At 34.4% G+C, this 25908-nt stretch overlaps 2 protein-coding genes across 2 annotated transcripts in view; one reads left to right on the top strand and one right to left on the bottom strand.

Annotated features, from left to right (window-relative positions):
* Positions 1-9781: 9781 nt before the first annotated feature.
* LOC106131170 (uncharacterized) overlaps positions 9782-25908 on the bottom strand; it is a 142320-nt gene continuing 126193 nt past the window's right edge. Inside the window, exon 5 of the mRNA XM_013330172.2 lies at positions 9782-9793. The gene's annotated coding sequence lies outside the window, so the exon portion shown is untranslated. The remainder of the gene's footprint in view (positions 9794-25908) is intronic.
* On the top strand, positions 12661-13374 carry LOC106131269 (achaete-scute complex protein T3-like). The gene has a single exon (XM_013330300.2). The coding sequence runs from the start codon at positions 12661-12663 to the stop codon at positions 13372-13374; it is 714 nt and encodes a 237-aa protein (XP_013185754.1).

Here is a 25908-nt window from a genome sequence, read left to right as displayed (position 1 = left end):
GCGCCTGCGCACCCGCGTGCCTTAAACGAATCGTTGCAATTTAAAAATGTCCAAAGTAATTAGACTTTTTGAGTAAATTACGTTAAATATTTCACCACTTCTGTTCAGTTCTGAATATTTTTTCGATATTGTCGTGATAAGGTTAATACACTTGGATTAAGGCATTTGCCAATTTCGATTAGGAACACTAAATTTGAAAGGAATGCTAATGGAAAGTACATTAAAACTTAATTTACATATTTTACAGATGAACTGAAAAACAATAAAAACAAATATGGCTTAAAATGTTTCTGATAAAGAAATTAAGTTAAAAATACGAGTACATTAGTCATTACAGCTATATTTCCACTCATTAATTAAACCTGTCATATGTGTAATTTCCGACACGTCTTTATGTCCAAAATGAACGAGTACACATTCAGTAACCACATAACGAGAGAATACCACACGGATGTGGTTCCCGAGATTACAAGTATAACAGGACCATTGAAAAACTTGAGGCGAAAATGACTTTATTAGTGGAATACATACCATTGAATATATCTGAGTCTTTTGTGTAGTTATTGACAAAATTAAATGTGTTTTCACTCTCATGTGTGGCGCCGTGTGGCTCCCGGCACCAATACAAAAAAGAATAGGACCACTCCATATCTTTCTCATGGATGTCGTAAACGGCGACAAAGGGCCTATCCCTTTGTCGCCGTTTACGACATCCTTACAAACTTGGGATTCTTTTTTAGGCGATGGGCTAGCAACCTGTCACTAGTTGAATCTCAATTCTATCGTTAAGCCAAATAGCTGAACGTGGTCATTCAGTCTTTTCAAGACTGTTGGCTCTGTCTACCCCGCAAGGGATATAGACGTGACCATATGTATGTACGTATGTTTCACTCTCATCAAAGCTTATACCTGTTTACAATCTCAAATATAAGCCACCGCAGTATGTTTGCTAAATGACGACTATAAGGCCTAAAGACTATATGGCCGGTTCAACAGATATGAACTCGCTCTATAAATATTGATTCATTTGAGTGATTCCATACTTGTTAGGAAATAACATACATACATATGGTCACGTCTATATCCCATGCGGGGTAGACAGAGCCAACAGTCTTGAAGACTAAATGGCTACGTACAGCTATTTAGCTTAATGATAGAATTTAGATTCAAATAGTGACAAGTTGCTAGCGCATCGCCTAAAAGAAGAATCCCAAGATTATAAGCCTATCCCTTAGTCGCCTTTTACGGCATCCATGGGAAAGAGATGGAGTGGTCCCATTTATTTTTGTATTGGTGCCGGGAACCACACGGCACTTGGGCAAAGAAAAAAAAAAGCATTTTTCTTACCAACCTGGATTTAACCATTACATTGAAATCATTATATTATTAACTAAGAATTAAGTTCGCATCTCATCTCCCGTCTCCCATGTCACAAGTAATGATTTATGTTCCATACGTACAACCTCATGAATATCAATTAGACCGATATACTCTAATGACAGCACTGTCATATTCAATACAAATTATTCAAGTTCTATAGGTACATACCCCGTTAACATATACGTTAACCGTATATGTAGAATAGCACCACCCCATACATTTCCGTGGATATCGTAAGGGGCGATAAAGGGATTAGGCGAGAGGTTACCAGTAGCGCCTCCTACGCTGATATGACAACATTGTCCAGAATCAATAGACACTGCGGTCACCAACCCGCTTGCCCAGGGTGGTAACTATGGGTACAACCCCCCATTTCTGGGGAGGCCTTAGCCAAGCAGTGGACTTTTGTAGGCTGCTAAGGTAACATAAACGGTATTACTATGGATAGATACAGTTATTTGTTTTCACAAGTTTCACAACAACTGTAATAAGAACTTAATTGTATATTTCTTCATTAACGAAAGAAAACGGCACATACATAAATACATGGGAGCATTTCAATCTATATACAAATTGTATGAATAAAAAATCTTACCTAACCATTAGATTTCTTAATAAAGCTAACAATTTCAGTTAACTTACTAGTAAAATTGTTTAGTTTATAATCTAAAGATGTACTTACTACTACTTATCGTTAAAATATCTTCCAGATTTGAATTTTTAAAATTGCTATATCTTTGAGATTTGTGACTGTTGGTTCTGTTTACCCCGCAACAGATAAATGTATGTGTGTGTGTGTGTGTGTGTTTATGTATCTTTAGAACCTATGTGCATAGTTACACGATTGTTCATACTTCTTTCATTACTAGAAAATAGAGGGGGAGAGGGGATCGTGGTCAGCGCCCGCGCAGATGTGCTATGACACCTGCCCTGTACATTTTACACCCCCCTACATACTTACTACTAGCTTAGTGATTTCTAATCGTCTACTTAAATCGGTATTTGCTTAAGGCATACTTGACAAAAAATATTCCTCGAATACATAGATTATATCGAGCGTATATTTATGAATAGCAATTTTTTGATGTATTTATATTTTAAGTATGCTTAAAAAAATATTTTATTATTTGATGTTTATCTTAAAATTAATATTAATCCAAAATAAATGTCGGAAAAAGGAAACTCCATTCCTTTTCATTTCATTCATTTTTATCATTAAGCTATACAGCTAAACATGGCCTTCCACTCTTCACGGGATTGTAGTCTTTGTATACCCCGCGTAAGGGATAAGGACGTGATTGTATTAATGTACTTACATTTGCGAAGGCATCTTCTCAAGACGAGGCGTGCAAAAGCGTTAACTGTCTACAAAAGAGTTATGGAGTACTACGTGAAATAGGCAACAATTAAGGCTAACATTTTTGCACTCCACCTTATAATTACGGAGAAAACTATACCTTAACAAGCACCTAGAACTTCACCATCGTTTTACTTATTTTATTTGAAAAGTAGGTATTATTTTGTAGTTTGTTCAATCAAAACTCGGTCCAAATGATCAGCTTGTAAAGACGGACTTGTTCTGGCAATTTTAAACAACATTGTATGAATTCCGTTTACAGTACGTACTACATACATGAAAGTTTGCTCCTAATTGTATATTATTAACTTAACCGTCCATCTACACCTTGAGTCGGTTGACAAATCTAATTGACGACAGAAAAACAGTTAAAATTACATGTTTACGATTTTCAAGTAACTGCTTTCAGTTTCTTTGAAAATGTCTCTATTTATAAAAATATTATTTTCTGCTTTCTCTACTTCACTCTTGGATCCTTTTAACGTTAACTTTATGATCCTTATCACTTTATAGGTTGTGATACAAGTATTTTAATTTCATACATTTATAACATTATGCTATTAGCTAATAAACATCGACAATGCATTTCACAGATGCTTATAGAATGTGACTAATTTTACTTTGTCAGTACCAACTAATACAAGAGCCATAAAAATATTGAAATATTACTATGTATAATAAGACATAAAATGGATGATTACGGAAGAACACCTCAAAAACATACCAAAAAGCAGGTGCTGGTGCTACTATTTTAATTACGGCCTTATGATTGTTGTCACCCATAAATTTCAAATATTTCAATGTGAACTTCAACAACCATACTACCTACTATTTACAAATACTTTTATCATATACACGAACACACTTAAAGAGTTAATTGTTGAATCTTGATCTAGCAGAATATACAAAGAAAACACAAGTTTATTTCAATGATATTAAAGATCTTTTCCTTACAACTACTTTTTCATATTTACATCATAACAGCTTAAAAAATGAGTAGAGCCGGTATTAAATTAATTTACGTAACTTTCAGTAGTATAAATGTATAACTTTAAAAATTAATCTGAAAGTGCATATTATCTCTTGTTAGAATGGTTTCGTGACGTATGTAAGGAATTCCAATACATGTTAAATGCTTAAATGATTTAATCTTTTCAAATACATTTCGTTCAACTTGTAAGTACATTATATCTAATGCCATAGCGTGTGAGAATATTTGAAGTTAAGTCTTGTAATTTAGCTACTTTAGAATCATATGCATGTACATAATATCACGTCTTTATCCCTTACAAAGTAGTCAGAGTTACGTTACGTGTGCGTTTAATACCTGTAGTATTTTATAAAAGTTTAATGTAGCGCGAAAGTTCGAAATCAGTTGAAGTGGTCAGAGTCTACTATTTTACATCTTGAGCCTGACTTTAACTATCCACTTGAAGCTGAATAAAAATTCTTACCAATTAAATTAATTCATACATCGGTTTTCGACTTATTTAAAAAAAGAACAAAGTGTCTCCACAGTTTTTCGTTACGTAGTTTCAGTAAGTCGTCGACTGGGCAGGTGTTGTCCGGGCGCACACTTCTTTCATTAAAATTAATACCAATGTCGCGTGTGCACATTCTTACTCGATAACGCCTTACCGTAATTAAGGTATGGTTTTAAAGGCGAACCCGTCCGCCGTCGGCCGCGCGCGCGCCCGCCACGCGACTCGCCCGCAAAATATTATGGAGAGGAAGCTGTTTATTTTAAAATTCAAAATCGGTATAATCTTCGTTCTCATAACATTAGTCTTGGATATTTGATTGCGACATGGTCAAAACGCGCAACTCGGGGGTGATACCCCTGGATTGTGTAAGTCAGGTTTTCACACTAAGTGACTCCCGTTTGGCCTACGCGACCTGTGCAGGGTAACTTACGTTAACACTTTTGATTGCATGAAGGCGGAGGCTTCCTCACGATATGTACCCTCCCGTAAGATAAGTTAGCATTTAAAAGTATAAAAAAAAAGAAAAGTATTAAAAGAATAGGATAAATAAGAATAGCATAGATATTTACAAATAGGTTTTTTCATATTTTGCAATTGATTTAGGATTTTTTTTAATCTTCATGGAATTTATAAGTAGGTTGTAATTTCTACCTGGAAAATAATAAATTTGAAAAGTAAAATAAAGCCAAATACATTTTTTAATGATCCAAGCCTCAACAATCCGTTCATATCACAAAAACATATCTCGAAGAATTTGTTAAGTTAAAATAAAACTTTAAATTTTTTGAACTCGCATCCAAATAATGCAGTCATGAACATTTATTGCTCAATTCCAAATCTCCATTTTATACGGCTTTTACTCTGTCCAATTAATGTTTTGCGCGTCAACGGTACTTCACAAACATTTTATTAACGAGGATTTTGGCTGATCGCATCAAATTAAACGATACATAATATCACGTTAGTTTATTGGCAATCAAAGCTTTATTTATTGGCAATTCAGTTGTCGCAGCCCATAAAGTGATTGTTAAGTATCCATAAAACTATCAACAAAAAACACAAAAGGGAGTTAAATAAGAAACAATACTAATTATCTATTTAGGCGTATCTTATCGCCGTTGCTAACGAGGTGCTGTAAACGAATTCTACCACACTTGTTTGTCGGAAATCGCGCCAACGAGACGAATTCCTACAGCCTTATTTATATACCACCTTAACTTAGAGCAACTTATACGTAGAGCGAGCTCTACGATTCTCGAGAATCGTTACGTAAGTATGTAACACAAGTCTCGATCTTACTTCGAGGGTAACTCAATCTGTCTTATTTGTTCCATATTTATTTATTTATAACGGTCAGAACCGCCTTACGTGATCCCTCGGGAATTTTCGAAACTAGTAAACATAAATTGTTCTATGTCTTCTGTCAATACTCTTTTTTTCATTTTTTTACGCCCTCTATAGCAAGCAAGGCACGACGAACTAACACTACGCCCTAAAATAACAACATTTTTATAACGAAACGTAAATTATTAGGTACACTAAAGATAGGACAAGATTTCTCAAGAGGTTCGATTTTACGTTCTATTAAAAATAACGTCTTAAATATTAATATTTACTTTGTTACATAAATGAATGTCGTAAGTAATTTATTTTAAGCTTTAGAGGTAATCACATATTTGCTTAGTATTAAATTGATTGATGATTCTTTAACTGGTATAAATATTATATGAATAATGGTACTTACAAAAATCTATATTACTAGTTAATTATATATACCCAACTCTAAAATACGTAGTATTTATTTACCTTAGTTTATATTTATTAATAAAAAAAAATCCACTTGACCGTTTCGCACGAGAGGAGACAAATTTTTCGCGCATAATAGGAACATGGAATCTTTATCTCGAAATTTGAATGTCGATCAGCGGCGGTGCCTAATCGATTACAATGCGAAATCGAATCACAGCAATCGTATCTCGGTCACCATCGGGCTGTCGGGGTGTCGTGTCGCGAAGTCGGATACGTCTCGTCGGACACGGACGTTTGATGTCGAACACGTTGAAGATTGGGCAGACGTGTCCGACGACTTGTATTCGATTGGTGTGCTGATAACTGTTTTATTTTTATGCACTTAGTTTTATTGTTATCTCTAAATTCGTTGCTAATTTGCATTAGCATCTAACTCTTACATACATACATACATAAAGTCATGCCTCTTTTCGGGATGGGTAGAATCTTTGCACTTTCCACAATCTCTGCGTACTACTTTACACACTCATAACTTTTTTTATACAAGCTTGTCAATTTCGGGTACTCTTGACCCTTTAATTTGATGTGTCGTGGCGTATCGTTATAAATAAATAAATATATACGGGACAAATTACACTGATTGAATTAGCCTCTAAGTAAGTTCGAGACTTGTGTTACAAGATGCTAACTCAACGATACCTACTATATTTTATAATAAATACTTATATAGATAAACATCCAAGACCCAGGCCAATCAGAAAAAGTTATTTTCTCATCATGCCCAGGCCGGGATTCGAACCCGGGACCTCCGGTGTCACAGACAAGCGTACTGCCGCTGCGCCAAAGAGGCCGTCGTTATTTTTCAACATTAGTAGGCATCCTAAACGTTAGTAACTGTAGATGATACATATTTATTTTAAAGTATTATGAAATATATCTTTAATTGAAAATGAAATAAATGCGATACATTTATTAACAACAATAGTGACCAGCGAATCATTGGTCACACCCGACACAGCCCGAGCTTGTTGGCGGAATGCTTTATAGTCCTCTCCTTTATGATGTCAAACACGACCACGCTTGAGGTGAAATGTAAAACATTCCCTTTATTAATACTTTATATGATCACCCTTTGACGTTGCGATGAATAGCAGTCACTCAACACGTCGTTAATCAAGGTATATTGGATACAAATCAGGTAGTTTCATTGTGTCGGCAAGCTTTACTAGCATGATTTATAGAGTAGTATAATTTTGAAAGAATTAATAGATCGTCAATGAATATAGCCAACTGAATGTGGGAGCCTATCGTAACACGGGTTAGTTAGCCTACTGGCGTGACTAAACAGAATACCCAACCATGAATGAATCTAATTCATGCTCACAGTATGTAAAAACTAACAAAATCATATTTCTTCAACGTAGAACGGTGATGCTACGCCCTACAGATAACATAATATGGTCAAAAAGTCTAGAATTAAATTCAACTGTTATTCGTTTTAATTCACATTATCATTATTTGGTTTTAGAACTTTTCCCAAAAAAAATTACATCAAACAATTCGACAAAACTAATTTGTGAATTGTATTGTGAATTCAACATTAAATTGTTTACCCGCTTGACCATCATGTCCCACGGAATTGAACCGTGAAAACATATGATTCAGTTCTCACAAAATCATCACTCACCCCATACGTTCATCTCATTTGTGTCTAATTGTTTTATACCGAATAATCGTTTCACATAAATGTCACTCAATTTCCGCTGTCGACTGGGAAAATATTGCGTGTGTAATTAAGTTTGTTTATTTTAATGTATTTTTGTTAAAACTTAATATATTATCTCTGATATTATTCTGATTTCTATGATTCATACTTATACACAAATATGTACACTCTCACATATCATATTTTAACTTAACGAAACAGCCAAAGCATTAATTTCAAGTTCAAAAATCAAAAGCCGCGTTTAGCTGGGTGGAATCGGGATTCAGAGTTCTATCTCTTGGTTGACTGTCATATGCACTACGGTATCTACGAGTACGCTTCACATATAACTTTCATAAAGTCATTATTATCGTGGATTTTATCAAAAAGACGTCCTTCGTGGGTATGCCATTATAAATAAGTCATCCCTTTAAAATATTAATATTTGGTAAAAATTCCATCTGTTCCATATTTTTTGGTGTAAATTCTGATATCATCTTTTAGTGCATACTTACTAAAATATTGGAAAAAATGCGAATTTTTCGGCTGTACGTTATGACTCACTCACTCAGTTACTTATAGTAACACAGGAGTTTTATAAAGTAGCTATAAAAAAAAATATAACAGTTTGGCTGCCAAACGCTTAAATCAATGGTCAAGGGCAAAACGGGCTTTCATTAAAAATGTTTTAACACTATTGGACTGATTGGTACATTACTGCATTTGGTACCTTTCCATCATTATTGTCCAACTAATGCTCAACCCGACAATCCTACAAATAAACAAGGACAGCTCGTACTCGTGGGTGGTTCCTTTTATCCCGTGATGCTTATCTTATTGGAATCACTCACTAATTTTATAAATTGACTCATAACAAGATACTTTAGCTCATTGTGGTACACGTTAACATATTAACGTCATTTGTGCCTATTGAAGAATATTGTAACAATTTAACCCTGCATTGTTGTTGGTCCTTTAGCTTTAGAATGTTCGGTGAAATATTTTTTACACTAATTTTATATGAATTCTATTTCGATTATAAAATGTAACTGACTTTTGGGGTATCAGGAATTTCGTTCCATAACTCGTAAATTAAAAAAAATCAGTGTTGCATGTATATTTATCTAATCTAGTTAGTATTATTGAGTATAAGTTTGTTGAGTAAGGAATTAAATATTTGGCGTTACGTAGTAAGAGGCAATTAAAGAAAATCATTTTAAATAAAATTCTTAAGTGGTAAGCAGTAATTTGTAAAAGTTTACAGTTCTTTTGCCACTACATTTAGTTAGCCACCTCGATATTAGAAACGAACAACTGAGAATGCAACAGAAAACTTCACTAAGTTAAACTTAACTCTGACCATGAACATTAATTAATAATCCTAATATTTATTATCATTTGTTACACCCCTACAGTTATTTAACCTTCTCCCCTCTTCCAATCAACCCTAACGGAACATGCCTTAGTCTAACTTATTACGCGTAATAGTCGAGAAAAAAAAAATATTTTCGGAACCCATTAACACTTCCCCGCGGGTCATATCCGGTAAAGAAATCAAAATTTTCAAAGTCATGGGATAATAACAACTATTGCAATACCATAAGGGTCTAGGCAATACATGTGGTATTCGGTTGTCGAAACTAAATCACGGGGTTTAAGCCCCAAAAGATGACTGGCCGAACATACCTCGTTACTGTGGCCAATTTAAATCTAATACACGATAAGTGATTGTAACTATTTTATACAAAAAGTTACTGTTCCCCTCTAGCTATCGATTTTTTCTATGTTATCTATACTTTCAATCATTATTAAGGTATACTTCATTCATAATGTTGTAAAGTACCTTACGTAATTCCATGTATCAAAAAGCTAAAAATTTTATTAAAACCGACAAAATAGTCGGGACTTGCTCACTTATTTAACAAACAAAAGGACATTTCTTCTATCCCGTCTCGTATAGTTAGAAACGTATAAAATAAAGAGTTAATTATGTTGATGGATACCACAATTAAGGAGGTAGTGGATTTTTATGGAAACCGTAAAACAAGCTAACTGCCTTTTACTAGATGAGACAAAGCCTTTTGTAGTGTTCTCGAAGCTCGATTGGTGGATGTATTTGGTATTATTGTCATTACATTACTGAAACAATGCGTTATTTACACGATTCAATTAAGTTTTTTGCTTACAATACATTCTCCACTTTACCAAACAGCTTTTTATATACTCGCCATAATCACTAGTTGACGAGTAAATGCTTGTTTTGTATAAAGTATTTTCGTTTTGGCTGTGTTGCGCGTTGGTGCTTATTTTCTGAAGAGATAGTTCCGGATTGAAGATATGGCCTGATCATAGAAAAGTGACATGTTGTGGACTGAATTGGTCTTGCTTTTTATAATTTTACTGACTCAGTATATTAATAAATACTACTTTAATAATAAAATTAATTACCTAAATCCATTAATACTAAGTGTTAACTAATGAAAACAAATGCCGCCTAAACACAATTTCGGATTCAATTAGTGCCGTAAAACGGATAGAATGATCGTTATTCGATTAAAGAGAGATTGTGTCTTTGATTAACCCGCCGACAGATAAACAAATAAGCAAGAAGCGCAATACGTGGCGTGTTTGGTTGGACGCTAATTGATGTCCAAGGAGAAGACACAATTTTTATAAAATTGACGTCTTGGAAAAAAGGCAACAGGGGAGTTTATTACGCCGCGACGCATGTTCTCTTTGGGAGCGGTAATACTTTACAACTTAAAGAGTACTAATTCATTCTTCTCACATTTGTCTGGGGTCGAGTTTATTAATTACATGAAGCAACTCCCGTTTGACCACTGTGACTTTGTTAAGAAAGAATCCATAACCAGCTCGGACACAATTTGTTGTACTTAGTAAAGTTAGTCTTCCTGAGTATTGTATTTTATCTATGGAAGAAATGAAACAGTTTTGTTATAAGTGCCAATAACCACACGGACACCCACACCACAACATATTTAATTGATGTCAAAAACATACCTGAGAAAGGATACCGTATATAAATAAAGAGTTTACAATAAGTTATTTTAAGACTTAACGTCTCGCATATATTATTATGTAAACGACGTGTAAAATAAATATACTGTTCATTTCCTATGTGTTAAAACATAGTCATTAACTAGATAAACAAGCGAAGCGGTCGTAAGACGACTGCAACACTTAAGTTTCACCCCTTGCTCTTTGCGTGTCTCAGCAAGTGTAAAATGTAGTATGACATATTAGCACACTACAATTAAACTCTTAAGTAAACATGAGAATGAAAAATAAACACTACTTGTCTAAGTTTAATTTTCAGTATTTAATTTAAAATAAAATAAAAAATTACACCCGTGGTTCTGCTGGAATAAAACGAAACATCCTTTTAATTAATTATTTTCTATACTCGCGAGAATTCCGGAAATATGCTCCCTTAGGCCATAACCTTAGGAACAAACGTACATACATACAGTTTCATACATACAAACATGTAATTGCGACTATATCCCTTGCGGGGTAGACAGAGCCAACTGTGTTGAAGGACTGATAGACTACGTTCAACTGTTTAGTTTAATAATTGACATTCAATTTGTAGATCCAGAAATTTGGGCCATGCATTGATATATTAGAACGTCAGTCAATTAGTGTCCTCTTGCACTTATCTCACAAGCTGCTTGCTTATTTTGACACCATTTTTGTAGCAATAGAACCGAACATACTTAGAACTGTTGGCATACCAAGCCCAAATTCAAACTATTCTCTTTAGAAAGTATTATAAATCTGTTGTAAGTAATACTGTAAATTCTTCTTTGGTATTCATTAATATCAATGAAAAATTTACAGCTTGTTATTTGTTTGTAGGAATTGTTAAATAACATATTTTTGAATCGTATAATAAACTGTGCAAAACGAAATATTAATTTATTAGAGTACGCCAGCAGTTCCGTTCGCGTAAATGAAGTAAGAAATATTTCCGTCCGCGGGGTGATTTCAGTAAATCCTCTCTTAATACACCCCATTGAACATAAAACAACACAAAAATTTTCTAAACACAGTTTGTGCTGTGCGTGGATAAGTCAACTGATTGGTCCGCTTTTATTTATCAAGATTTATTTACACTAAACTTTCCAGTCAAGTTCCATTGCATCTGTCTTGCAGTTAATACTCTGAAAATAATATTATTGTTCATTAAAGTAAAAGTTTTACTAATTTGAAAAAAATGAAAATACAATATTACCTAAATTTTAAATTCGGGAACACATCAAAGTTAATGTCAGCGTTCTCCACTGATAAAATGTTGATAACTGTGGTGCGACGTTTATCCGCCGGGTTTGACTACCTTTATGAGAAATTCCCAGTCAGACACTTAATAAGATACCCAGAGACAGATAACACTGATGTGGATTCTTAATACGATTGATTTATTCAAAGTGTTCCGAAATCGATAGGGCGATTATAACGTGCCATCGCTGGTGCCCTTTGAAAACCCCGTTACGAATTTGTAATTCTCTTTAACTCATTATTAACTTGATTAAGATACGCGCATTACCATCCGCCTGTGTAAAACGGAATGTTTGAACTGCTGATAACGCGAATTCAACAAATATTGAACTTATTTTTGTATTCAGTGGTCAGCACAAAAAACTGGGCACGCGTTAGCCAGTGTTTCCCTGCCCGTGCCGCGCTCCCCTAGCCAAGCCAGGTACGAGCCCGCACGTAGAGGGAAGGGATGATCGAAAATAATAGGGGAGGAGAGGAGAATTTTAAAATTTATATTTTTTGCAGCCGGCGCAGGTGATATAACGAGTGCGCGTGCGCCGGCGGCTCACTTGTGCGCGAAGCTCCGTAGCCGCCGCTCGCGTCCGCCCTCACGAAAGCTCCCACAAAGCCTGCTACGTATCAGTAGTGCTTTAACGTTCGCCGCGCGAACCGGTCGTGTGCTCTTATCTCGCGAACACGTAAACACGATGCTTCAAGAAATACAACTTGTTCAAGGTCAGACGAATTACGTGGTCGTCTCATCGGGTTACCCAACGGCGACTGTAACCAAGACTTCAGTCGAGAAGAGGAACATACCAATTGCTCCGGCTCCTGAAAAAAATTATGTCACACATGATACTCCGCCTAATCTTCAGTATAGAAAAAAGGTGCATTTCCGAACGAATCCATACACCGGACCTCAGGCTGCGTCGATCGCTCGCCGCAATGCTAGAGAGCGTAATCGAGTAAAACAAGTGAATGACGGATTCAACGCGCTGCGCCGTCATCTGCCCGCTTCAGTGGTCGCTGCGCTATCAGGTGGCGCTAGGCGCGGTTCTGGGAAAAAACTTAGTAAAGTTGACACTTTAAGAATGGTAGTCGAATATATCAGATATCTACAGCAATTATTAGAAGAAAGTGATGCGGCATTAGGGATAACTCGTGACCAGGAAAATAGAGAAAATATACCCAATAGTAACACACAGCCAATGACATCTATGGACTTAGACGATGGATTTTTCTACGGCAGCAGTTCTCCGAGCTCTGAGAAAGCCGCGTCCCCAGCACCTTCAGAATGTTCCTCGGGAGTATCATCAGCGTACTCCAATGTAGACCGGTATGAAGTTTCAACGCAACAAAACCTTGGGCCGATGGACGAAGAGGAACTCCTAGACGTAATTTCGTGGTGGCAGCAGAAATAGCATTAATTTATGTAAGTAGATTTTATACAGTTGTAAAAATTAACAAAAAAAAAGTTTTTATTATTTATTACAAGTTCTACAGAAAATATAATATGTCATAGTGGAGTCACTACTCCAACTTCACAAACAATCCGATTAATGTTCATTCACTAACCTTTTATTTTCTTTTGTTCACAGGTATATACATACAGCAATTTGGACGAATCCCTCCGAGAATGTGCATTATTTATTGCATTGTGAATTAGTACGAAAAGACTCTTGTAAATCTAGTCAACCCCATAGTGCCTTAATTAGTTCTAAGATAATTACCACAATTTGATTCTAATCAATTATTTTTATGGACTAAAAATGTTTCGATAGCATGTTGGGCTATTTATCGAGAATTTATGAATTCCATTTAGGTACGATACTTTTGAAAAAAAAATCGATGTTTATTTTGTCTGTGGCCCAGCGCAGTTGTTACCTGTAAGTGAACGATTTCGAGGCTTCAACGGAATGTTGTTACACTTTAAACTCTGAAGCCAGTAAAATAATTGTACATAATTAATTTAAGTGTTAAGGTTAAACATATAGAAATACATTATTTATTGAAATGGTTTATATCTTTTTTTCTTTTACATACATACATACATAAAATCACGCCTTTTTCCCGGAGGGATAGGCAGAGACTACATCTTTCCACTTGCCACAATCTCTGCATACTTCCTTCGCTTCATCCACATTCATAACTCTCTTTTTTCTTTTACCCCTTTAATATATGCATCACATCGTACGCAAATTATTACTGAGACTATTTAAGTAAAAGGTTTGGTGCTGACCGATAGGTGCAATTTGCTATTGCAGTATTAATAATGTTAAGGCTAGTTAAAATAAAAAGGTACTCGTACCATACACACCCATACTTATCATCATATACTTGGATCATCATATCCAAGCTTAAAGCTTTTGTAAGAGTCAATCAAGAAAAGGGTAATAAACTTGGAATTCTAGTCGAGCGCAGCCTTTGAGACTTTTCGAAACTTCTATACTATATCCCTTGCGGGGTAGGCGTGCCGACAGCATTGAAAAGACTGATAGGTCACGTTCAGCTATTCGGCTTAATGATATTCAATATGTCATTAAGCCGCATAGCTGAACTGATTCAAATAGGGACAGGTTGCTAGCCCATCGCCTAAAAAAGAAACCCAAGTTTATAAGCATGTCTATTAGTCGCCTTTTACGACATCTATGGGAAAGAGATTGAGGGGTCCTATTCTTTTTTGTATTGGTGCCATGAACCACACGGCACTAAGTTTCTGTCAGTCAGTCATAAGTTTTATACATACTGTCAGTCAGTCATTCAATCGGTATCGAGTTTTATGACCACAAAGTATCAGTTGGCTGTCCACCATCAACCTAAAGTCCATAAAGATAGCCTTCAATAATCCCTATGACCAGAATGTTTTTCAATATCTAATATAAGAACCTGATATTGGTGATCTGAGTGTGTGACAATGTATGTTGAAAAAAGTAGATATTTCTAATTCCAACCCTATTTAAAGGTAGATACGGTCACTAATGGAGAAAAATTCTATAATTAACTCCAAGATTAATTTAATAATCTTATACATTAGAAAATCCTTTTCAGTATTCCTTTTATGTCATAGCTCCCGCTTAACAAGGTAACAAAAAATAAATTCGATCCAACTTTATTTTATTTTTGCACCCTAGGGATTCGTGAATATTAATTTTCTGTAGACAACACATAAGATAACACTGTTTAAGTATTTTCTCTCACTTATAATAATAGTTTTTATTTGTCGGCTAGTGTAAACAAAATTAGCACGCGCAACTGGTCATCAATCGTCCATTTTTATTCGTGATAATTGGGACGTAAATGTAAAATACTAATAATTCCTGAGTATGGAAGCCAGTTTTTAATAACTACTCGATCCGCTCTGGTCTGGCGTTCATTAACCTCCTGTTTGTACTTTTTTTGTCCCTTTCATTGACGGACTGCCTTTGTACAGCGTTCCATTGATAAATGAGAAACTGCTTTAGGAAGTAGGTTGCTATGGCGCACGCTAATCTTTTTGCGCATCAAATATAAAAAAAAAATAAAATTAAAAATATATTTGGTCTACCCATTGAGCTGTCTGGGCTAGGATTGAAAAAGCGGTCATTGAAAAGAATTTTCATATTTAGCAACTTTAACTTCTGTTTTGTTCATATAACGCTACATTCCCCAAGACATGCACAGCTTTTACTGAACAGTTTTTTGGCAGCATGTCGGTCAATATTTTTGTTCTAAGTACTAAAGATATACCTAATCATACAAAATAATTTAACCTTTATATTACCCTTTTGTCATAAATCATCGATTCCCAGATGTACCAAATTGGCCGCGACGTGGCCACGAGGAAACATTTCCTAAAAACAATAAAAAAATACCTCACACGATCCCGATATACCATTATTATATGACACAAAGATGAGGGCAGATTCTATTAATTTATAACCAATGTGGGTGGATATACCAGCATTATTTTTTTATGTCGCAGATCATGCCCAATGAATAACTGTAATCATGTTTTTATTAAGACGTCGGATAGCTAAATTATCGCAAGGGTTGTCGTTATTCTGGGACTCGGGTTGACAAAAATACGAGTAAGTCCAAAATTAATTCAAACAAACAACTAACGACCATAACAATTTCAAAATTTAGACGAATGTTTAGTTTATTAAGAGGTATAACGAACACACATTAGTACCTTGCCACTATTGACTCCTTTGGCAAAAAGCACTTTAGCACAGGATTAAATTGCAATTACATATAAATAACGGGAACGATATGTGAGAAATTATAAATATAATTGTATTATTGAAAACAACTTAATCTATTGTTATAATATGAAACTGACAATAATTTAAACCCGGTTTGGTCCTCTGGGTAGGTACCTTCTTTTTCTGAGAAAGTAACAAACCAAAACCATCTAATTTATACGTCTACGTAAATTATACTTGATGCGATTGTTTGGCTTTTGACAAATTTACTCGTTATTAAAAGCTACGCGTGAGACCGACGGTTTTTAGTAAAAAATGTTATTGTTTTGATAAAAAATGACATGTATGCATCTGATAATAGGCGTGGGCGGGGTTGGACAAAAGAGAATTGGTTAGCACCACAACAACACAATGCGGGCTGAAGTTTTGATTCGGGTGTTAAATTAAGTTCTCTAACATCGGTCTTCCTTTGTTTGTCGTGTTTTTTCATGTCACACTTGTCCGACAATAGCATTATATACGACTGTTTGCTTTACAAATCATCTATCAAAATGATAGTTTATTTTTTTAACTAATGACATGGTCATTAAAAATGCTATGCCAAAACTGTTTTCAAATATTATTTTTATTGGATATCGATGAGGTGTTAGATATGAAAAATGTGCGTATCTCGGTGACTTCCTGCGCACGGCAAGATGAAGGCTGCTTTTAGGGTTTTTATCTTGCTAATGATGTTTTACGATGTAGCTCCATACGCGTTATCACCCGCCGTCGCCTACGGTAGCTGATGCACAATCTATCTTGCATCCGAAATTTCTCCTTATTTCTTACACTTTAGGGTTTGGTGTCATATTGAAGTTGTATAATTTTGGATGAAAGTAGTAGCATCTTCCCATCGTCTGTACCGTCGCCGCCTCTCATATCTTTGAGACAGTTAATTAATTGACGGATTGCAGTAGCCGCACGATTAGTGCCCTTTTTGTGCGACATTCGAACTCTTTTGTCAATCAACTTATCTAATAGATAATACGTCTCGGAGACAGCCGTTAAAATGTGATAGGTTACGATAATGAGTTGAATAATTAATAAGTAAATGTGGTAATGCTACGAAAGCAACTGGATGTGACCAGTGATAACTAATTAACGTATCACATTTAGAAGTTTCTGTGGATATTATATTGTATTACACACAGAGAGAACATAAAAATTTTCTTTCATGTTTTGAATCGAAGGTTATTTCAAGATAATGACGGACTTTATTTTACAGTTTCGCAACATAGAGGTTATAGTTTGATCTTAATTTTCATTATGCGGAAAGGTAAGTACTTTCAATTATTTTACACTTATTTTCAACAAAATCTAATCAATCTAGTCACCAATGAATTTATACTCAAACCGATGTTCAAACAAAATACTCGTTTCAATCTGCGTGATATCTAAGTACTCTTTAACGATATCGCTTTCACAACCATTATTAATTCAATTGAATATTTCGGGCAAGAGAACAAAAGCCGGCACCACGGCTGTCGGTCTTAACGCCTACTAATAAATCGGAGTCCGTCGCCAAAGGCCTAATTACTCTGAATATTCTTTGATATACTGTCTACTTAGTGGTCGTGATGTATGGCCGAAGTCAAAGGATCGGACGCCGCGTGCCTTGGGCGAGAAGATGCAACGATTATAAATAAGCATGTTTAGGGTAACGATTGTCTTCGCTATCGTAATGGAATTTTATGAATTTTCTAATCATTTTTGAGACTAATAGCTGAATTATTACTTTTTTATAAGCAACACCTTTTCCTCTGATATTAAAAATAGTCTTACATATGTATTTTTTTTTCTAATACGCACATATATATCATTATCCGTTAGATTCTATTTTCATAGAAGTCAGATTTTTTTTTATAATAATTTAAAACAAGAAATATCAATACAAAGTTGCGAAGTACAGTCAATAGTTATTAGTTATGCTTCGTGTATAAACCATGATACCTAATTCAGGACCGATAGTCACTTCTCCTATGAGTTGAAGATGAAACCCGCGAGGTTTACTATGATAGAATCAAAAAGAAAGGTTAAAAAAATAACCATGATAAAAAATCTCGTGTCAATGCGAATACTTCTAAATAATAACGAGTTATGTAAGAGTTAGTCAATGCTACGAGGCGTACCCGTAGAACATCTGTAGATGTCTACGAGATAAAGCTGTGCGCTACGAACATTAGAACTTAACACCATCGCAATCAAATAATATTTTAAAGTAAATTCATTTTAACAGTCGAATAAACATGTGTAGAAAAAATAAATACATATTTCTATAAATGCTCTATGTATTTTACATTACATCTGCCTGTGTTTATTAAATCAATTCTGATATAAAAATTAACATTACATTCGAAAAATAAAGAACGCACGAATTCAATTTATCTTTAAAATAGTTGAATAATGGAGCTCAATATTTTCCTGTTTCTCACAAGCCATTGTCGTGTCCAGATTCAATGATCGGCATATTCCTTCATTGAATTTACCTGCCGTAGTACAGTAATTTCTTTCAAATCGACATCGAGTGAGATATCCAGAAATGCAGTATTGTCTGGCGCGGCACACAAAGCAATGATCTAGATTAGTGCCGCATTGTGTCGCCAAAGGGTTGCTTTGTGTCGCAGACGCAGTGGCGCATTATGCGCACCCGCAAACATCTCGATACGGGATTCGCACGATTCTATGAATTTCCAAAGAAAATAAATATAACTTTTGACAGCGGTCCGATGGTCATTTGTCTAGTTCGGCGATCAGTTTGAATTTCGAATTTGTTATAACGTGATACTCAAATTTAAATCATTAACCAGAATGACAGTAGAATACTTAACTCTGAATGTTCTCACAAAATACGTTAAGAGTATTACAATATTATCGGCAAAGAACTGCAAAGTTAATTAAATTAGAAGCATTGGTTAAACTAATTATTAGAAATTGGGAGTACTGTTTTGTATGAAATTTACATACACATAATATGTATATAAGTACATTATTATTATTATATACTTTAAACACACTAGCAGTTCATTAAGCTGAAGCGATACATTCATACATAAAAAATCGATGTGCCGTATTTTGCATGATACAAGAATTTTGTCTCTTTTGTGTACATATTAGTACTGATAACTGCTTACAAGTAGTAATACTTATACGGTATGGTACAGGTTTTTATTTATTTTTGAGGTTATCATTCGATGCGAATAAAAATCATTATTCCTAATAATATTAGCCTGAGTTAAAATACTTTAAATCAATCACGTGACATCTCAGTCGTTGGTCTGAAATACGGCGTAAAATATAACTATGCTGTCTATGCATTCAAAACGAAAACAACAATTGCATTTAAAAAGAAAGGTGTCGGTGCGTAGATGTAATCTGTGAAACCCGACCATAACCACAATACCACAGATAAGATCAAATCTGCAGCTTCAGTAGACAAATTGTACTCATTTCGTATCTTTTAATCTATGGTTGTTTACAAAACATGTCATTTTTGCGAATAATACATTGTAATGTGAAATTGATTCTTGCGATATTGCAAGTAACAGATTTTGACGTTTGGTGGTCCGAGGAAAAGGAAAAAAGCAGTTCAATTTATAATAATTTGAAATCATTGAAGGGAAAAATTATAGATCTTTAGGGGAAATAGAGGTTCCGTCCAGTTTTTTTGCTTTTAACTAAATTTTTTTTTATTCATATACTTTAAGGTACTTGTATGTAGCTATAATTTATCAACAATTATTGTTTTTGTTGAATATCTTGCCGTTGTAACATAAATTAAGCCAACATTAAATCTTAATTGTATCTTGAATATTTACGTAAACTAGTAAACGACCAGTTCCCTTAAACTTGCTTATTTTGAAACGATATATCCAATATTAATAAATCAATCAACAAACAAAGCTATCGTCGATATTTTAATTAAATTTTGTTACTAATTCATTTGATATTGTGAACATTTATGCAAAATGTTAATAACTTAAAATCGAAATAGATAAATTTTAAATCTATCAAACTTTAAATAATCAAATTTTTATAAAAATAATTGAAGATTTAAGTCGTTAATAACTTTCCAATTTTATTAATAATCACAAAAATTTCAAAGAATTATCTCATCGATAACAATAACAGTATTTTATCACAAAATCTTGCAATGTCTTTATCAAGAATGTCTGCCCAATTCATAAATTAAATACCGAAACTTATTAATCGACACGTACAGTTAGCTATATTTTTATCTGAACATCTTAATCATCTCGATGTCGCAGGAGCAGAATTCTGGTCGCAAAGTGGACGTAGTTAAAGGCAGATGTTTGGATTGGTGGCAAGGTGTCCCGGGCTCAGGTGGCGGCTCTGAGTGGCACAAGCCTGAACTGTCAGCGAGTACAGTCATATGCGTAAATGATGTTTCTATTTAGCTCCCAATTGATACAAAATCAGAATGGTTATTTATTACCATATACAAATATTTATGGGCTTTGTAAAGTAAAAATAAAAACATTGTATTTTATTTTATTAGAGCATTAGTGTATTCAGTATTGCCTTATCGGATCATGGTTATAGCACTCCTCTCCTGAAAGGTAAGGGAGAATTTAACCAGCACTAGCGACATGGAGGAAGAAACATTTTGACTTGCAAAATTATGTACGAGTAGTTCTTTGTTTGTAGGAAAAGTAACCCACAGACTGACAATGTAGTCACATTTCTCAAAAAAAAGTCATTATTCATTGTTTTAACATCAAAATCTGCTCCCATAGCATGGCACGCGCGTCGCCGTTTTTATCGCGCGATTAACTATCGCTATTTAGCTTTCTATTATGGCGTGAAACGAGACAGCAATAGTTTATCGCGCGATATAAATGTCGTCACGCGTGCCATGCTAGACCCGCTGTACTCATTAGACGCCCATAAAATAATTGAAAAATGATAGCTTATTCTTCACGTGACTGTACGATGTGACTTCACAAGAAGTTTTTTAACATCCGGCCTGATATACAGCGAATAAGTGCAAAAGTAGCACGAGACAATTAAACTTATCATATTTTATTTTACTGCCACATAAAGTTAAGTTTTGGCCGTAAACATACTTTGAACTTTTTCGGCGGTAGGAAGCAAACATTACCAAATATAATAAACGATATATAAGATACGATATAATGCTTTACAATGTAGGTGTATTTAACTGGTAATCATTGATTAAGCCAATCTACATGAGTAAACTTCATTCCAAATACTTTGTATCGATAATAACATGAATGGAATTTATGTTCAAATGAAGCGTTAATAGTTTTAATTTAGCTGCACGTTTCAGAGAAGACTTCTTTTTTTTGTTTTTAAACAAGTTTTTACATACTGTACGATGTTTAACATCGATAAAGATAAAAAATACAAATAAACAAATGGTGCGATATATATCCACGATGCTATGTGTAGCCTGATAATAAAATTCATCTATTTCAGTAGTTACTATTCCATGAAAATTAAGACTTTAGTTGTAGCCGGAAAAAAATGTCTTAAACTATTCCTTTCAAAGGATTACTGAACAACCAGTGCTTAAAAAAGCCTGCGGTAATTTTCATATGGCTTGTTAAAAGGAAATAGTACTTACTTAGTTTCGATCATGGTTCCCCTGCATGGTTGCAAAGGTCAGACAAGAGGCGCTTCATGTGAGAATGTAATAGGAATTTATCAGGAGGTATAAGAATTTTCATGACTCGACTTGAGGCATCCGATTAAAGAAGTGCCAAATGTTTTACACCATTTATTTAGAGTGAGAATTACGAATATAGAATAATAGAAAAGGGTATGTTGAGATGGTTCGGTCATGTGGAGAGGATGAATGAAAACAGGTTGACTAAGCAGATATACATGGAGGGTGTGGAGGGAAAGGTCGGAGTGGGAAGACCTAGACGAACGTATCTTGATCAAATTAAGGACGTCCTGGTAAAGGGTCAGGTCAAAAGTACCCGAAACCGCCGAGCTTGCATGAATTTAATTATGAATGTGGATGAAGCGAAGGAAGTATGCAGAGATCGTGGCAAGTGGAAAGAGGTAGTCTCTGCCTAGCCCTCCGGGAAAGAGGCGTGATTTTATGTATGTATGAGAATTACGAGTATATGCCGCTTAACAGGCCCTCTAACTTTGACCGAATTTACTCCAGCTCTTTATTGTCAGATGCATTTAAATGAACACTATTTTCTTCATGTATTCTATAATTTAAAAAATGTGGTTGAAGATCGATCAAAAAAGTTACGTAGGTACAATGTAATCTTTTTTCAAAACTCCCAGTCATACTTTCATCAAACCCGTCTGCCCTCCCTGTAGAGGATTCGGTCCACCTTTGACCACGATCATCACTGGTAAAACATTAAGTGTTTATTAAAATATTCTTCACTCTTAGCATAAGGGATTTCATCAAGTAAATATTAATCTAATGCAATAAAAGCTATTGGTAGCGTGATTCCAAAGTCGCCCAAAAATAACCTTTTTAATGCAGTAACAATTGATATCCTCGTGCCAATGCATCAAACCATCATCAAGGTGCATCTTCACATATGTTCTCTTGACAAATGTTAACCGGTCAAATAGAGAGTGTTTGCGCAAAAACTTTCTATTCTACCCTTTCCTTTTGTGCAAGCCGACACCTGAAATTTGCACAATATTAGGCGCAAGCGACGCCAGGTGAAGATGCCGAATCGATTGTTACAACTCAAGGTGTTAAGAGTATTTTTCATTCATAATTTCTGTAAATTTTTGAAATAGGTGTTTGTTGTGTAATATTTTGAAAAATAAATTCGCATTTACAAGCAATAGGTATACCTAGGATTTAATTATCAGAATTATATCATATATAACGTTACTTTAAAAAGTAGTTAACTAATAATAAAAAAAAATCCATAAATTCCAACTAATTCCCAACCATTTGATAATAAAGTTCTCTGCCGCCATACCATTCCCTACTATACTTTCCCTATTAATTCGTCAGAATTTGAATGACAATGAAGCGAACGTAAAGCAAACAAACTGGCCAGTCCGAATATTTATATATTTTATAAGGCGACGTTTACACCGGTGTTAACGAGCCATCCCTCTATAAAAATGTTGTATCCATACATAAATCTTATACTAGAATCGGGGGACACATCAATGTAAACGTATAAATTTTGTGTATTAATGAAATATCTTTATTACACTGTAACATATAATAGGCATTGAGAACTTTCGATGGCATGTTTTGGGAGATTACCTGTGATTTACTGTTTTATTACAAAGTTGAGTTTACAAAATGCAAACGAAATTTTTTTAACTGCGTCAATCCATTGAAACAATACTCCTATCAGTTTATCTGAATTCGAACACGGCGTTCTGATAAAACTGCACTCATTGAGACATCACAGCCCTTACTTTCCCAGCATTTCTCAACTTTTTGCTCTGACCTGCCTAAGAATTCGCTCGCCACTTATCTCGTCTTATCGCTTGTGGTAAGCGATCTAATGAATTTCTTGTGTTACTATTGATTATAACTCCATTCTACAGTCTATTTTATACCTGATTCGTTCAATGAAAGTTTCCAGATCTGTAACTAAAAAAGGGAACTTACGCAAAATTCTATTTAAAGTTAATTTACGGGTAATATATTTCTTATTATTTTTGATAAAGTTTAATCAAGTAGTGATACACACTACAAGGCATGGTCTTTTGATCTTTTAAAATACACCGTTTCGTCGATCATCTTCCTTTTTCTCTATTTTCGCCTGTAGGTTTCTAGGGAACATTTCCTTATGGGCCTTATCGTTATAGACTCAACTTAGCCACTATAATCTTTTTACTTTGAAAAAGATGTTTTGTTGACATCAAATAATTGTTGTATATTCATAATATATCACTATCCTTATAGCTTTTATCCGATTGCATACCCAGCATGGTTTAACATACGTACATTACCACAAACATATGATCACGTTTTTATTTCTTACAGGGTAGACAAGAGCCAACCACGTTCGGCTGTAGACTTAATGATTATATTGAGATTCAAATAGTGACTAGCTGGACTGGTTGCTAGCTCATCTCCTAAAGTTGAAGCCCATTTTTACTCTTACCCTTTCTTGCCTTTTACGACATCAGCGGGAAAGATATTGAGTTGTCCTAATCTACAGTGCCGGGAACCACACGGCGTATTAAGTACTTGCTTTATATATCGATATAATAAAAACATTTCTGTGTTAAGATTTAAAACTATCAATTAGATGTCATAAAATATTATACAAATCTCAACGATTTAATTTAATACTCCCAAAGTGTAAAAACTGTGATAAAATATAGGTCGTTCAGCTAAGTGGCTGATAAGGCGAATAAGGTTGAAAAGTTATTTTTTTAATTAACACATTAAGGGCAGATATCTTAATCTGAGTGGCGCCAAATCTAAAGAGCTCTCTTACCCTTTGATAACAGTCCCCGACGTAGTTATCGCGCTTAGCCCCAGGACATATCTAATAATGTGCAAAAAACCTATCGTTCCCTTTTAATTAATGGTTTCTAGAGATATATTATTTTCCAACTAAGACCACCCACTCAATTTTATGACATTAAAAAAACATATAATATACCTCTTTTAAGACAATCAAATAGTCATAAATCTTTTTCGTTAATTGTAGTAGTTGCTGCAAATTTATGCGACGTTTATAAATTAGTTGGCGAATATGACAATTGTAATAACGAGGCACGCTATCTTCAGATGATAAATGAGATCATATCTACCCTATAATATTACTTACGGCCTACTATTTAATAGAGTACGTCTGTAAATAGCATTGTAATTAGTAATAAATTACAATTAATTTTATTTACTCTGTATAAAATTATTATATGCTCCATTAATATGTGAAGATATTTTTATAATGACATAAATGTTTTAAGGAAAACACTTAATGAATCAAATATCATCATGTTTTATTCCTAAAAAAATAAATATATATAAAATTTAAGTTGTAATTAAGTAAGTTACGATAACTTTAATTTTTTTTTGTTACAGGTGAATTATCCTGAATAGAATTGTATAGTTTGGAATAAAAAACGCTAACGCATGTCAAATTTTATGTCGTATGAATGGCTTAACAGTTCGTCGTGGGAACTACCGCCAGCTTGTAGTCCGAAGCTGCCCAGTAAATCACAAATATCAACTTGAGATGTATACGTCCCAAACTGGTAATTATGTCTGAGTTACGACGCAGTTTTACAGTGTGTTTATTATGAAATTTTCGGCTATGATAATGACGTGTTTTTTTTTCGTTCGGTGAAAATTTTTTTGCTAAATTCTATCACTTGCATTTAACACATTGTTTTAATATTGCTGTGTTTCTGATTAAACTTAACACGTAATTTTTTTAACTAGGCACATAAAATTAATAGTTTTGTAGATAATTTTAAAAACTATTTCAAATTCTATATCAAAATATTCAAATCCAAAAAGTTTACTATCGAAAAAAAACAATGATTGGAGATAATTATATAAAATATCAAAACCTAAGTAACTCTTCAATTCTGTTTCTCTCAGAACAACTAATAGAAGCACGTTTATAAATTAGCACAATCGCATAAACTTAAAACATGAAGAGAGTAAGATATTGGATCCTTTAACAAGCTCTTAGCGGAATTCTTTTGTCAGATATGAAATATGCCGAGCACATCCCGAAATTAAATCGGTATTGTTCCAACTCGGACATATATCACGGC

Source organism: Amyelois transitella, chromosome 6 (genome assembly GCF_032362555.1).
Source record: "Amyelois transitella isolate CPQ chromosome 6, ilAmyTran1.1, whole genome shotgun sequence".
Lineage (NCBI taxonomy): Eukaryota > Metazoa > Arthropoda > Insecta > Lepidoptera > Pyralidae > Amyelois > Amyelois transitella.
The sequence above is the reverse complement of the archived record's forward strand: the minus strand, read 5'-3'. Positions and strand labels throughout refer to the sequence as shown.